This window comes from Tupaia chinensis, unplaced genomic scaffold, assembly GCF_000334495.1.
Source record: "Tupaia chinensis unplaced genomic scaffold, TupChi_1.0 Scaffold000081_1, whole genome shotgun sequence".
Taxonomy (NCBI): domain Eukaryota; kingdom Metazoa; phylum Chordata; class Mammalia; order Scandentia; family Tupaiidae; genus Tupaia; species Tupaia belangeri.
This window is the reverse complement of record NW_006159542.1, coordinates 7,520,060-7,536,190: the sequence shown is the minus strand read 5'-3', so window position 1 is coordinate 7,536,190 and position 16,131 is coordinate 7,520,060. Positions and strand designations below refer to the sequence as shown.

Genomic DNA, 16,131 nt, shown 5'->3' with positions numbered 1-16,131 from the left:
TGCAGCAGGAGAATTGTCATGTATACTTCAGTCAAGTTATGATGGCTGAAAAGAGGCAAGAGATTAAAAGCAGGGAGATGATCGAGGAGCTGCATGGTGCCTTAGTTAGGGCGGTAGCATTGGGGACAGAAAAGCACAGCTTCGAGAGATGTTTTAGGAGAATGGATAGGACTCGTATCTGCTTGGATGTGGGGAAAGGAAAGGAGAGGAGTTGAGGATGGTGGTTTGGCAGCATCTGGAATTAATATTATATAATAAAGACTAATAAATACTGAAGATGAAGCCTGGGGATGGGGGGCTTGTGGACTGACTCTAGCCTCACCTGGCTGATGATCTTCGCACACCTGTGAAACATGGGACTTCCATATTTTGTCAATTCGGTGTAAGAGGCATGTGTAGGGATTAAGGAAAAGGCACTCCTAGAACTTCAGGAGAGGCAGGCAGAAGCGTTAGACTTTCAGTTGTATGTGGGATGAGATAAAATTCAAACTCTGCCAGCTCCTTCCGTCCTTCTTTTCTTGCAGTGTCCTCAAAAGCTACTTCTAACCTATATATGTACCCTTTCCTCTTTATATTTCAGGAGCCAATTCATGTCTAAAGATAGTGATAGTCTTACGATTTCAAATACTTCAAGAACCAATGTGGGGGGTAGGGTGGCAGAAAACTGGCAACCATCCCTGGTCATTTCTATCAGAGTAACTTAACTTTGATCAGTTTCATACATTGGGATTAAATATATGATTTTCTTTGTAGGGGTTCCAATGCTAAAAAATAAAACAAAATAAAAGCTAAGAATTTCTTAATAAAATATGGTTTTGTAGGGAGGAAAATGAGACTCAGAGAGATTACAAAAGAAGGATTAGAGCCCAGTTTCTTAACTTTGCCATTAGTGGTACTGCCATTATACAAGCCAGGCCTATGCAGACAGTCTCCCAGAGAAATTTTAAGAAATATTCTTAAAATACAGGCTAATCTTTAGTAAGCAGAGAGGAATGAGAGGAACGAGACTGAAGTATTGATCTCAAGCTCCAATAAGCTCACCTGGGAGGAGTCACTGTCTTCACACTTGATCCTACACTCGCTGTTGAATTGGAAGCCATTCGTGCACTGGTAAAGCCCATGGAATTTTGGTGGAGGTGGGTCACAAGTCACGGGGACACAAGCTGCCTCTTGCCAGCTGCCATCTTGGGTACACTGTGTCTTGAAGGCCCGCCTTCAAGAAAGAGATGAGAAAAGAGACATCTCAAGGACCAAATGGCTAGACCCACATTCACCTGGAACACTAACGCTTGGTCTCAATTTCCTTTGCTTTCTTGATTTCCTACTTTTCCTACCTGTCCTGTTGGGTGGTGGGGGCATGTTGAGGAATTAAGATAAGTTCATTCACACAATTCTTTCAGCAAGGGCAGACAGGAACATCATAGTTTTTTGTCTATGACATGTAGATTGAGATAAAACGCAAAGCTCATCGGCCCCTTGTCCTCTCCTTTCTTTCCAAAGTGCTCTGATAAGTTCTGATTCCATTAGGCTACTACTATCCACCATCTATCCAACAACTACCACCTACAAGGCACTTTGCAAGCACTTTACAAATACATCCTAACTGATTCTTCACAATAACCCTATATGGTAACTGTCATCATCCCATTGTACTGAAAAACGAAAGCCCAGGGAAATGAAGACACTCGCCCGAGATCATATAGCTGGTAGGCAGCCAAGCTGGAATCACACTTAGTGCTGACCCAAAAGAATGTTCTTACAATGTTCTTTAGCTTCCCACAAAACAGAATGGGATCAACAGCTGGTATTGCCTCCAGTAAAACATGAGGTACTTGCTTCCCATCAGGTAACTGGGTGTGTTTCTTTTTTTCCAGAGCCCACGTTTTTATTTTCAGCCTCACTTACTTCTTTGACTTCCGAGAGGAGCCAGGTACGTGGTATCCAGGTTTGCATTTGTACTTGCAGAAGGAGCCCACCTTGTGCTTGTTCTCTCGGCACCGGGCTGTCTGGAGGTCTGCGTTTGGTACAGGCAGTGGCGCTAGGCACATGAGCTCACACAGGGCCTCAGGAAAGGACCACAGTCCATCCTCCATGCAGGTAAGAAGGCTGTTGTTACCTGGAGGATATGGAAGGTAGAGTTAGCAGAGGGGGTAGTGTCTTACAGCCAAGCTACTGCATAGGCTGCTTGGATTTTAGTGGACTTCTGGACCCCCTGATGTGGAATTCCAGTCCCTTCCAGCTATAACCAAGAGACAGGGAGATCAATAGAGCTGCCGGAGAAGAGGAGACCCAAATTGGGGAGTGAATTAAAAATCAAGGCTTCTGACTTTTGATTTTAAACTTCGGATACTGCATAGAAAAGAGACCTTCATAATCCATCATTCTTACTTTCCAGGTGAACATCTGAGGCCACAGATCGAGGTGCTTGCTTTCTAATATTTGACAATGTACAGTCCTATTGGAGTCTATTCCAAGCTATGATATCATTGTGCTGTGTGACCTCAAGCTACCACTCCTCCCTGGGCCCTGTGCCCTTGTATCTGTCCTGGCTCCCTGATGCCTGGAAGTGACAGCATCACGTTATCAGGAGGTCTGATTTTCTGTTCGAGCCCCAGTGTTCAGTGAAGCTTTGCCAAAGCAGCTGAGAGAGCAGCACTTCCCCAGTGGTCTGTGCCAGCTCTGACAGAAGCTGGCCTGATGGAGAACGATGCAATAAAAGTAAAACACAGGAGTTAGACTGTTCACTGCCAGTTTGTATATTATGGAGGCATAGCCTACTCAGAACCTCCCTAGACAATTAGAGGAGGACCTGAAACTTGTGTTCCCCAGAAAACTCTCCTCTTCCATTCAGTTATTACTGAATGGTGTTGACAACCAAGGCTGGAAGCATGTGGGATCTCAAGGATGGTGGGATGGAGTGATAGAGAGGAAACTGACATTTATTGAGCAGTTATTACATACTGTGTGCTTCTGATATGCAATCTCACTTATTCTCACAACAAACAGTGCACTTAGGAGGATAATTCTCATTTAGAAATGGAGACTCAAAGAATGAATAACCAAGTTAGCAAAAGGTAAAATTGACGTCCACAGCTAATTTTCTCTAACCACAGAGATGGTTGTTTCTTTTTTTTTTTTTAATTTTTAAGAGGTTTTTGCCTTAGGGTACATACAGTCTCCAGAGAGATTGAGAGAGAGACAGTGAGAGGGAAAGCAAGAAATCACCCACTGCAGGGGAGGGGGGTGGTCACACTGCAATCCTTTCTCCTCCAGTATCCTCCTGGGATTTGAGCATGCATGAATATGTGCCTGGTATGAGTTTCAAGCCATTGGGTCCAAGACTTCAACAATGGTCAGCCATGTGGGAGTCCAGCGACGTAACTGCTATGCCATCTGCTGGCCCTGAGATGGTTGCTTTTAAAGGGAAGCATACTGTCCAGGCCCTTAATATCTATTCTAGGAGAGTCAAACCTCAATTTTCTTATCTGTAGAAAGGAAACAATCATTCCTGCCTTTCAGGGTGTTGAGAAGATTCAGTGAAACCACATTTCTGAAAAGCACCCATGAAAATGCTGTCAGTGTCTTTGCTTCTTCTTCCCTTCCAGCCTCCTCACTTACCTCTTCCCCTCCCTTCCTCTTAACCTTTACCTTCATTAGCATGTAAAAGGACCATGTGGGTTGCACAGTACACATTTATTTAGTACTCACTATCTGCCAGATATTTTATATATTGGTGGCACAGCAGTGGAAAAAACAAAAGTACCCCTGCCCTCTTGGTGCTTATATGCTAATAAGATAGGGAGAACACAGTAAATGATACAAAAGAGCAAACTATTTAGTGTGCTAGAAAGTTGCATGTACTGTGGAGACAGATAAAGTGGAAAAAGGAAGAAAATGGAGAGAAGATTCAGCGATTGTACGTAGGCATCTCTGCTTCTATGCTGTTCATTTTCTTCTTTTACTCCTTTGTCAGTGTGATTCATCTGGTTAGTTAGTGCAAGATATTTTAATGTCTGTCAACCCCACAGAGGACTCCACAGTGATCAGCTGTGATGTTGCAAACTATAGATATGTTCACAGCAAGCAAGAAGAGTAAAATATACAGAAGGGTGATTCGTTAGGCTTCTCTGGAAGCAGGAAGGCTTCCAGGATACCAGAAATTATAATCTTGTTTCATTGCCCTTGTGATTGGGGCAGTTAGTGCTTTGGGGTGCATAAGAATAGCATAAGCTTGGTAAGAAGGCAGGGGGATGTAAAAGAGACAGAGAGGCTCTGCTAGGTGGTGCACACTACTGAGACCCTGTGTTCCACAGGTGGGGACCATATAGAACAGACGGGCTTCATTCTCAGTTCAATCTAAAAGCTGGGCACAGTGGCCTGCATCTGTCAACCCAGCAATTTGGGAGGGTGAGGCAGAAGGATTGCAAGAGTGAGGTTGACCTGGGCAACAGAGTGAGACCTTCTCTGAAAAAAGAACCAGGTATGGTGGTGCACACCTATAGTCCCAGCTACTCTGGAGGCCAAGGCAGGAGGATAGCAACAGAGTGAGACCTTCTCTGAAAAAAGAACCAGGTATGGTGGTGCACACCTATAGTCCCAGCTACTCTGGAGGCCAAGGCAGGAGGATAGCAACAGAGTGAGACCCTTCTCAAAAAAAAGAGTACAATAGAAGGATACAATATCTGTAGAAAGGCGTCAGGACTCAAAAAATGCATCTTCTCAGCTATGCGATTTTTAAAGTGTAAAGTGAAAGTCTTTTTTTGGTAAGATGACAAAAATTGCAAAATATTAATTGATATTAATGCAAAGCTGAAATGTACATTCTGGGAGAAAGTAAATAGGACTTAGCACAGCAGTCCTGTCAAAAGTAGAATCATGCTAAAGCAGGAACTGGTGATTCAGGACCATGGATATGTCCCCTACCCTCACAACAAACAAACTCCAGGACATGCAGGCATAGACCTGTGTATAATCATTATTCCCACAGCCCTGCTGCAGCCACCACCCTGCACCCACCATGTGGCTTAGAGCAAAGTAGTATATGGCAGATGCTGTCTCTGCCCTTTGCTCATCCCCTTGGCACTGGTCTCTCTACTCTGCAGGACGCGCACTGCATCAGCAACTCTGCCTTAGGCCTTTTCTTCTGGTCCTGAATGCACACTCTGCTCACACTCAGGGAAAGCTCAAAGTACTGAGGAAGTAATGCCACTGGAAGCAACACCCAAGCAGTTATGGAGATGGTGGATTTACCTGCCAGCTTCTAGAGTTGCTATAACTCTGAGGCATGTTCTATACTCTCTCTGGAGCTTCCCAGAGGGACTGAGCTCTAGCCGCCCATGGTAGTAACCTGCTCTAAAAGGTGCCCTTATTGGGCAGGTCCTTAGAGCTCAGTGCTTAAGTATTATATGTAGGGAGTCAGATCCCACATGGCTGATCATGGTTTGAATTCTGCCCCTGATAGCTTGAAAAACTTTCTGTGTGTGTGTGTGTGTGTGTGTGTGTGTATGCTGAGTCTTCATGGGTTACAGAAATGTAGGCAAAGGATTATGGCATAAACATGCCCTACTAGGAGCCCCTTTCTCTCTCCACCTCTTCCTTTGGGGTAAGAGTACATGCTCTCTACAATAAATAAATGAAAAAATTAAAAATATATAAATTAAAATAATTTTAAAAAACTGAACTTGCTGACTTCTGTCAAATCCCCATCTTTCAGAATTATCCTCCTACCTGTGCTTCCTGGGGAAACCTGACTCAGGACACAAAGGGAGGGCATATCTGGATCTGCAATTTCTGCTACAGGGAGTGTTGATATGAGAGCTATGAATCCAACAAATTTGGACCCTATGTCTTTATTTGTTTATGTTTTAAGGTTGAGAGAATAAATCTTGCTCAGCCTGTTTATAATCATGGTTAAGAAAATGTCAGTCTTTGGGAACCAGCAGTTGGCGTAATGGCTATGTTGCTGGACTCGCATGTAGTCGACCGTGGTTCATGTCCCGGACCCGGTGGCCTAAAACTCACGCTGGGCACATGTGCGTGCATGCCCAAGATCCCAAGAGGAGAATGGAGGAGAAGGGATTGCGGTGTGACCATCCCCCTTGGGGGGTGATTTCTTCCTTTCTGTCTCTCTGCCTCTGTCTGTCTGTCTGGCAGGTGCACATGCCCTATAGCAAAAACCTCTCCAAAAAAAAAGAAAAAAGAAAATATCAATCTTTAATGAGTATTAATATAATTATGAACTTAATACCAGTGTCAAAAGAAAAGATTATTTTTATTATTTCATTTAAAAGATTACCCAGAAGACCAGTCTCTTCAGGAATGTCTTCAAGATTAAAATTAACATACAGTGGAACCCAAAGAAGGAAATGCTAGACTTCTAGTCTGGTTTTCTCAGCATTTGACACATGTTGGCACTCCCTGGATCTTATGAGGAGCTATATCCTGTCCATTCTTTATGCCCAGAGCCTAACCTTCTGCCAAGCACATAGTAGGCTCTTGATATCCATTTGCTGGATGCAAAGTATTATAAATCTGCTTGTGACCTTGAAAATCACCTAATCTGTCTGGCTCTAAGTCAAAGCCAACTTGCCCAAGAGAGAGTTTCTTGTTCAGCTGTACCATTTTAGAATGTGAAAGAATATGGACTACTGTACTGTTTAGAGAAAACAAAAATGCATCTAGTTGGACTGGAATCTGAAAAAGCAAGCACTCAAGAGGCTAAATTTGCCCAAGGATACTACTACTGGGATTGCAAATGCATCCACTTTCATTGCTCTCGGTAAGGGATATATCCTACTAGAAGTGACAAAAGAAGGAGATTAAACAACAACAACAACAAAGGAAATAGATTAAGAAAGACAAGGGGTACAATTAGAAGAGAGGGCCAGGTAGGGCAGTTAATGAGCAGGAAGGATTTCAGGTTGGTTGTTTTCCCAAAAGCAGTACACCAGAATCTCACCTAGCACTGGGGCCAGAGAAAATAAGGAAGAAGTTCAGGCAGGAGAGTAGTATGTGATCAGCTACTAATTTTTGTTCTAAAAGCACAATTCTAGGCTTTTGGAATCCCAAGGAATTAAAGAACACATTGGATCAGAGCTTGGCATCTCTAAAAGTATGTCAATTGTTCAGTAAAATTGGGCTCTCATAACTTCAACCTAGGTGAGTCAGGTTATAGTTTGTACCCAATTTTTCTTCTAAATGTCTGAAAATAATTCCATGAATAGCTCTCTATAATTAAGCTCATGAAAAATTATTGGAACCATCTCCTTTATTCCCCTGGTAACCCAATTCATCATTAACCCCATTTTGTAGGTGAGAAAGCTGAGACTCTGTGAGGGTCAAATTAATTGTGGTTCAAACCAGAGTTGGAGCTCAGTTCAGATCTGTCTGATTCCTAATTAATCTCTCCATTCCCACTATGGAACATGAATATGGCCAAGAAAGAACTACCATTCAGAGGCAATCTTATGCACCTAGGAGTTTAGACTAGTAGAGGAATTGATTCCTATCCAGAAATCAAGGACTAGCCACACAGTAAGATTTCACCATTCCTTTCCATTTCCCATTATCCAGTATGGTGTCTCTTGCTTCCAAATTTTCTTTATCCAGTTGCATTTTAAAGGCTAGTTGATAGAGAACCTAAGAAGAGGAAGGAAAAGACTCTGGAATGTTGATACTTGCTGGACAAGAAGGGACTGCAGAACGCAAATGGAAGTAAGCTGGACTATTTCTCCAGGACAAGGTCAAATGCTGGTAACCATAGGATAAGGGCAATATCCATGCCCACCACTCTTGTCTCCTGCTTCAGGAAAGCTTGAGAAACTGGAAGATGTTCAATGATGATGGGTATGGAAACTTGTGTGTAGCCTGAGTTTGAAATTTGAGGCAAAAGAGGCAAAGCTGAAATGGAAAAGGCAATGACAAGAGCTAGACACAGAAAGCAGGCCTGTTCAAAGACCTTTGTAGGATGGGGCATGCTTATTCTAGAAGCTTCATTCCACAGTAAATATTAAATTCACCCAACATAGTTGAGTTGAATTAGGATTGACTAGGTGATGTAAGGAATGTTGTATTTTTAAGTCATTTAATTAAACATTTATGATTTCGAATTCTGAGGTTTTCTTCTTTGAATTTGAAAGGCTGCTTCTCCTTATGTATTTTTGTAGGCTCTGCCTGTGCCTACAGTCCTCATTTGACAAGAATCCTGGCAGAAGGAACTTTAAAGTTGTAAGTTTTCAGGATATTTTGCATGAATCTTGAAGAGGGGTTGAAAGTAATATGAAAGTTCAGATACTCAAAATCACTTTAGCTGAATGTAAGGGGTAAATGTATTTGTGGTGCTACTTGTGTTACGCTAGATTCCTGGGGACTAAACTGATTGTCCTAAGGGGTAATTGCTCTTCTGCAGACTCCAGCCTCATGGCCTGGGAGGAACATAGAGGATGGGCCATGTTTCCACAGTTCCTAGCACCAAGGACTCCACAGGACAGAGGACAGGGGCTGAGAGAGAAGCTACTGTCCAGATCTTTATGAGAAGAAAATGAGAATTCACTAAAGCATTTTCTTTAGCTCTGGCATTTTATACACACCATCGTTTTTAATTCTCATCCTAACTCTTTAACCTGGGTCCACAAGAGCCTATTTTAGTAAATGAGAATATTGATGTTTATAGGTGTGGAATTACTCATCTAAGGTCTTGGTTGGTTAAGGGCAGAGGCAGGTCTTTCTGATTCTAAAGTTATTGCACTTTTGCTAAAACCGTGCTGGGGAAACCAGCAGTTAGCATAATGGCTATGTCATTGGACTCCCACGTAGTTGACCGCAGTTCGCATCCCAGATCCGGTGGCTCAGAACTCACACCGGGTGCGTATGCGTGTGTGCCCAAGATCCCAAGAGGAGAATGGAGGAGAAGGGATTGTGGCGTGACCATCCCCCCTGGAGGGTGATTTCTAGCCGCACACACAAAAGAAAAAAACCTCTAAAAAAAAAAAAAAAAAAAAAAAACCATGCTGGAAAGAAAGGAAAAACGGGGACCAGCAGGTGGCATGGTGGTTAAGGTGCTAAAATCCCACATGGCCAATGTGGCAACTTGAAATTCATTTTGGGTGCATGTGCATTTGTGTTCAAAATCCTGAGTGGAAAATGGAGAAGAAGGGACTATAGCATGGCCATACCCCCGGGAGGTGATTTCTCACTTTTCCTCTCTCTGTCTCTCCAGGAAGCGCATGCACCCTATGAAAAAATCTTTAAAAAAAAAAAATTAAAAAGGAAGGAAAAACAAAGGGTGGAAGAGAGGAAAGAGAAGCAAACCAAGAAGGAGGAAAACATTGTTTAGATCATCTCTTTACCCCTTAGCTTGAGAGGGAAGGCAAATGGGATGGCATTGACAAGCTCAAGAGAGAGGTAACAAGACCTTCACCCAATCCTTGCTTCCAGCAAACCTAAACAGGAGCCTCAGGACAAGAATTTGAGCACTGGATGATCCTGACACCCAAAGTGCAAGAAATGGCAATTGGTACTAGTGAGTCAATATCGCAACTATAAAGATATGTCCCTGTATTTTCAAGGGAAGAGCAAAACTGAGATCAACAACTACCCAAATAATGACCCTCCTAAGACCTCATCTCCACAGCAGGTTCACCACCTCCTTCCCCCAAAACCATAGCAGCAGAGAAGCAATGGTGTAAGGGTCTGTATCACTTCGATTAACGATTATTATCAGCCACTGTGAGGGTTTAATAATCAATGCTAATTTATACAGCTCCCTATCCCAAGGGCCTCTGATTAAGAGAAGTATGATTTCCTCCTCTAGAGTTATTAATACATCCATATCTGGGCAAATGGGGCCACGAGATGGGTTTAGATGACCTGAAAGTTGGAAGGTTTATCATTTCCACTGGTCTCTTCTCTCTTTGATCTAAATCTTCACAGTAGCTCAGATGAAATATCTATGACTTTTCTATTTAAATCTTCTTGGGTCAAAAATGAGCAGAACGTCCCAGAAATGCTTCTTGTCTTTCTTTTGGAGTAGTTCAGTGAGATTTTGGGGTATTTCCCTCATTTCTTAAAAGAAATGCTGCTTATGGTGTTACTTCCTTTTTATCAATTCATCCAGCCTTGCAGTTAGTCAGACCTTCTATTGAGTCTCACTAGTGCTAGGTCCTAGGCTCACTGCCCACAGTACGGAAAGGATCTTGAGGGGCTGAAGTCCATATGGATGTTCTAATCTTTTAGAGTCATATATCCCCTTGATAACTATGTAAACTACTGAACCACTCCAATCATCAAAATGCCTGAAACTGGGAACCAGCAGTTAGCGTAATGGCTATGTTGCTGGACTCCCAGGTAGTCGACTGCGGTTCGCGTCCCGGACCCGGTGGGTTAAAACTCACGCTGCGCGCGTGAGTGCACGTGCCCAAGATCCTGAGAGGAGAATGGAGGAGAAGGGATTGTGGCGTGACCATCACCCCTGGGAGGTGATTTCTCGCTTTCTGTTTCTATGTCTCTCTCCATCTGTCTGGTGAGCGCACACGCCCTATAGTGAAAACCTCTCAAAAAAAAAAAAAAAAAAAAAAGCCTGAAACTCAGGTATGCACAATGTCACATCCAAGTTTAAGGAAATCCACAGACCTTCTTCCCCAGCTCCAGACACCACTATAACCCATTCATGCATACCCTATGGAATAATGTATTCAAAGGCAGAACCCTGGGCTCAAATGAGATATTATTTGATAAAAGAGCAATGTTTCCTCTGATAAACCAAAGGAAGAAGAGGGTCCTGGCATCTCCGAAAATCAAATATAATGTCACAATCCAATACTCATTTAAACCCAGGAGTGTTTATCCTGAAATTGTTGCTAATTGCTCTGTGATTTTATAAAATTCCTTTACTTGTCTTGCTGGACTTCAGTTTCTCAATATATCCCATAATCCAGTTATTCCCGATGAGTCCTAAGAACCATCCCAGTCTTGACTTCTAAATACTCAGGCCAGCCTCTCATTCATTTCCAAAATTTGGCATCTTCTTTAGTATACCAAACTATCTCTTATTTACCTCAATACTGCTAGCGCCCAGCCCAAGAGGATGTAAGATCCTGCTGGCCCACACCTGCTCCTCTCTCCTTAGCCAAACCTTAAGAAGTAGTAATTGATTGGTGTTGAGACAGACCTGGGCTCCAATGTGGTCCCCATTGCTAATAATGCAGCTTTAGGCAAGTTCTTTTAAGTCTCTGAGGTTTGGTTTCTTCCTTTGTGAAATAATAATAATAATCTTACTTTTTAAGACCCTCTGGGCCCTAATCATACAGAGTGAACAATCAATAGTTGCATCAGTTTCAACTATAACTCTTTTCTTTCTGTCTCACCCTCCCTCCCACTTCCTTTTCACTTTTTGTAAGATTTCAAAGTTCTTGAAGGGGGTTTCACTGTCTTACTTGTTCAACAATTTTCTTAGCTTCACAGCAAGGCAGTTTACATAAATGCAAATGATAATAAGAAATCAGGAGGAGAAGAGGTCAACAGGTGGCATGGTGGTCAAGAAATCAGGAGGAGAAATAAACTTCACCCAATTCTTGGTGTTTGAGACTGAAGAGGGCCCAGAAGCAGCCTCTAGGTATCCCACAAAGGGGGTCCAAGTTGAGGCAAAGGGTCCAGGTTACCTTTAAGTTGTGCAGGGTGACGACACTGGAAGGAACATTTGCTGCCAAAGGTGGTGCCCTCGAGGCAGGAGAAGGAGGCGGCGTGGACATGATGGTGATCTGGGACTCCACAGTCCACTGGCTCACATGTCACCTGCTTGTTCCACTTTCCCTCTGTGCAGGTCACTGTGATACTGGGTCCCGTCTGAAAGGCAGAGACAGATACAGTGAGGGCCAACAGACCAGGCCCCAGATGTGGAGAAATATCCTCTCCAAGCAACAGTTAAGGGTCTTGTCTGGGCACTAAAAGACCCATGCTCAGTGTTCAATCTTAGCTCACTTGCAATAATCCCAACAGCTGTAAAAAGGAAACATTTCATTTTCCATTTCATTTCCTATTTAAAGATGCAGAAACTGAGGCTCAGAGACTCTACATGATCAGCCCCAAGTTACCCAGCTGGAAAGAAGATAAGCAGGATTTGAACTGAAAGGTGATGCTTTTATCTGCTATGTTTACAGTCTCCCAGAACATAACTGCCATTTTATTGAGGAGAGTTTTGAGATCCAGAGATTTCATGAGCATGATGACTTCTTTCACCAAACAGACTCTGAAACATGGTGCCAAGGTAGGACAACTGATATTAACTTTTGTATTTTTTTCTTGGTTCTGCAGAAGGCTACCATGGGCCAAGTGTGGTGTTTGGCACACAATAGACATTACCTAGGATAGAGGAGACCTGGATGTTTGTCTTCCCTGTCATGAGACCATAGGCAAATCTCTTTTCTTATTTGAGTTATCCCAGTGGCAAAATGAATGGATTGAATCCAAGGATTGCTCTGAGCACCACTCTCTACTCTGAGACCGGATGATTCAATAGTTAAAAGAGAAAGACATGGAGAAGGAATAAAGCAGGGGATAACGAGAGGGCTGACAGAGATGATGTCTTCTGAACTAGAAGATGGAAGGGCTTCAAAGGTGGAAGGGTAAGGCCAGACTATACAGTCAAAGAGAGGACAGTCATTGGCAGGCAGGAGCCTTCCACTCAAGGAGGAAACCACCAAATCCTAGGGGATTAGGAATGCCAAAAGTTGATTTGGGATTTTAAAAGCAAAGGACACTTTCCTCCATTTAAACACACATCAAAGGGAACAGATTTCCCTCTGCCAAAACATCCTAATTGTTTCCATAGGAGTTCAGACCTGTCATGGCTGACACACAAAAGTGTCTAAGGTGAGCAAGCACAGAAGCTCTGTACAAACAGGCAAGCCCAACAACAAGGAATGTGCTCTGTGTGCTTGTTGTACAAAGCCAGTCTACTGGCCAGACCCTGGAGAAAGCTGCATCTAATGGCAGAACTCTGGACTCTTCCAATCCCACGGCTGGAAGGGCCCTTAGATGGCAACGTGCCTCACTCTTCCAGGTCCCACCTGAGACCCCACAGTGTGATCCAGCTGGAGAAGTAGTCTGCCACACCATCCAAAACCACTCACTATTGTCTTCAAATTCTCTTTTGAGGGATCTTCCTGCTGCCAGTCCTCCTGTTGGACTCCAAAGCACACCCATATGACCAGCCAGAAGATCCTTTGTCAATCGTGATCTGACCATATCACTTCCATCAACAGCTCCTTGTTGCCCTAAACACAAGCCCAAACCTCCTGACTAAGCTGGCAGGGCTCTGAACCTGTGGACCCAGATTGACCTTCTAGCCTCATAGCTTGGGTGAGTTTAGAGAAAGAAAATCTCTCCACCTTTGACAAGTTAATTTTTTACCTCCCACCTCCTATTCTTCTTGTGCCCAGAGTCCATGTTTCTTTCTTCTCCCTAACACAGCCCTTTGCCTATATATCCAGTTCTCAGGGTTTATGTCACTTTTTCCAGGTACTTTCCTATGCTTTACAGTACTCTACTCTTCCTTTTACAATGTTTACCACATTAGAAGGTTATTAGTCATTTATTATGTACCCCTACACCCCACTATTCATTAAGGTCCTTCTGAGGAGGAACTAAATCTGTCCTAGTGACTTCTCTTTTTTTCTAGCACCTTGCACAGGGTCTGATTTATAATAAACTGATGATTTGCAATGAATGAGTACACGAATGAACACTTCAGAACACAGGGCTCACCTCATCCTAAAGTAGCCCATTCAGTTGTGGTACACTTTTGACTAACAGTTTCATTCCTAAACGTTCAGCTCATGTTAATACAGATTTGCAGCCTGAACAAGGAAACTGGTGCATGTTGTGTAGAACATCAGTCCGCACAGAAGCCCTTCTTTCAGAGAGTCAAGGTTGACTGCTTGATTGAGTAACTGATTTGTTCATCACTGAGCACTTACTGTGTGGTAGCACTGTTTTAAATGCCAAGGATTCAGAAGAGGATATATGCAACATAGGGTCAGCCCTTCCTAAGCTGCTAGAGCACTTGCTAAGTGCCCTCTGCAGTACTTAGTTCAGGACTTGTACACACCTGGCTCTTGATGAGCTCATCATCCCGCTGTATCTGGAGAACATAACCTGTCTGGCAGCTCACAGTACACTGAGCGCCATGGTAGCGGTCGCTGCTGGAGCAATTGAGAGAAGCGTTCTCCACAGCCAGCTCTGGGCAGTCCATGGCCTCACATGCAAAGTGCACACAGCTGGAGAGGGAAGAACAAGAGGGTAAGAGGGAGTTTTCTCACAGGACAATTGAACTCCCATGGGAAAATAAAGACCAAGAGCCACCCTCTCCAAAATTTCATGAGGAGCCTGAGATTGAGGAGAGAAAAGGGTGCTGGTTGGGACAAAGAGGACACTTGAAGCAGTGGTTAAAAGTTATCACTGGGACACCAGTTACTGAGACAGAGAAATCAGAATTCAAACTTTACCCCCATGAAGGCATTGCTTGTAGATCCTCTAAGAGTCTTCATGGAGAATAAAATCAGTTAATTAAGGAAAATCACATATCAGAACTCCTCCACATACTAAGCACTCAAGAAGTGGTAGCTAGCATTATAAACACATCTATGCTCTATTATCTAGAAACTGTGTGACTTTGGGCAAGACATATTACCCACCTGAGCTTTGATATGCTCTCAAGTTTGGCCAACCTCATGGAGCCAGGAGACTCAATTGAGGAGATGAATATAGCAGTATTTTATAAACTGTGACTTACATATTCTCATTCTTTAAGTCTGAGCTACATGTGAATTTCTACAGGAAGCTTTCCTTTGTGTCCCCAAGTGGGCCCCTTCACAGACGTTCCGCCTTCATGAGGCTGTTGCCTCATGCTTGATGTATTAAAAACAAAGGTCCTAGGGCCAGCAAGTGGTGTGGTAGTTGGGGTGTTGGACTTGCACATGGCCGATTATTGTTCGAGTCCTGGACCTGGCAGCTTGCTTTCTCACTTTCCCTCTCTCTCATGTCAAATTATTAAAAAGTAATAATATTGATGATGAATAAAGTTAAATAAAATATTTTAAAAAAACAGGTCCAGGGTGCCCAGCATGAATGAGAATGCATGCAAAAAGAAGGATGTAAACAGAAACAACATAAAACACTCACACTTGGATGATCTTCCCTCTTGCATTATAGTTACAGAGACACTCAGTAATATTAGTTACTATTCACTGATTGCTTACATACATGAGTCACTTCTTCCTCACAACAACTCTATGAGCTAAGTGTTATTCATTTCGCAAATGAGTAAATGAGAGATCAGCGAGATTAAGTTACTTAGTTAAATTCCCATCCAGATATGTGATTCCAGTCCTTGCTGTGAGCCTCATCCCATGTTCCTGGAGTCGAATGTCCTTGAGGGAAGAGATAATACCTGTTTCTCCTTGGTGTGCTTTGCATTGAGAATAAAAATGTCTTTCAACACAGATGGTTTCTAAATAGCAAAAAACAACATGGCAGTGCCTTGTATGCTTAAAGTGCTCTTAAGCTTTTGGTTAATACCTAACACTGAAGATTTCTCAGGCAAGTTGTCTCTGATGTTTGCCTCTCTGACTATGTCTACCCAAACACACCTGGCTCAAAGTATGTACACATGGTTAGATTTGCATTCGAAACCTCATGATTTTAATGTTACTGTTTTGATCTAAGTGACACAGAGAAATTTAGCCAAGTAAACTTTAGAATTTTCCAATAATATCTTGGTGCCATTTTCAGAATATCTCACTGAGAATTTTACTGGGATTTGGTTGTTCATCCCCACACCCTACTCCCTATTCAAAATTATAATGAAAAAACAAAGTTGAGGAGATGGAAGAGCTAAAAGTTTTCAAGACCTACTATAAACAAACTTACTTTGAAAAATGCTCAACAGTTGGCAAACATTTTATGTAGTCTCAGACCCTCACTGATGTGGACTTTGCATAATCCGCCATGTCCTTATGAAACATAGGCAACTGACATTAAGTAACACTTGTTGAGATATCCTGATTTTCCACCTCTCTTCTTCCTCCTGACCATTCCAACATTACACCATGTGGAGACCTAGAAGGGGTTATAGCT

At 42.9% G+C, this 16,131-nt stretch overlaps 1 protein-coding gene across 1 annotated transcript in view; it reads right to left on the bottom strand.

Annotated features, from left to right (window-relative positions):
- Window positions 1-16,131, bottom strand: part of PAPPA (pappalysin 1) — a 280,168-nt gene that overhangs the window by 45,933 nt on the left and 218,104 nt on the right. Inside the window, exons 16-19 of the mRNA XM_006142815.3 lie at window positions 14,105-14,273; window positions 11,658-11,841; window positions 1,906-2,116; window positions 1,042-1,213 (exon numbers count right to left, since the gene is read on the bottom strand). Of these exons, the coding sequence (XP_006142877.1) occupies window positions 1,042-1,213; window positions 1,906-2,116; window positions 11,658-11,841; window positions 14,105-14,273 (736 nt within the window). The remainder of the gene's footprint in view (window positions 1-1,041; window positions 1,214-1,905; window positions 2,117-11,657; window positions 11,842-14,104; window positions 14,274-16,131) is intronic.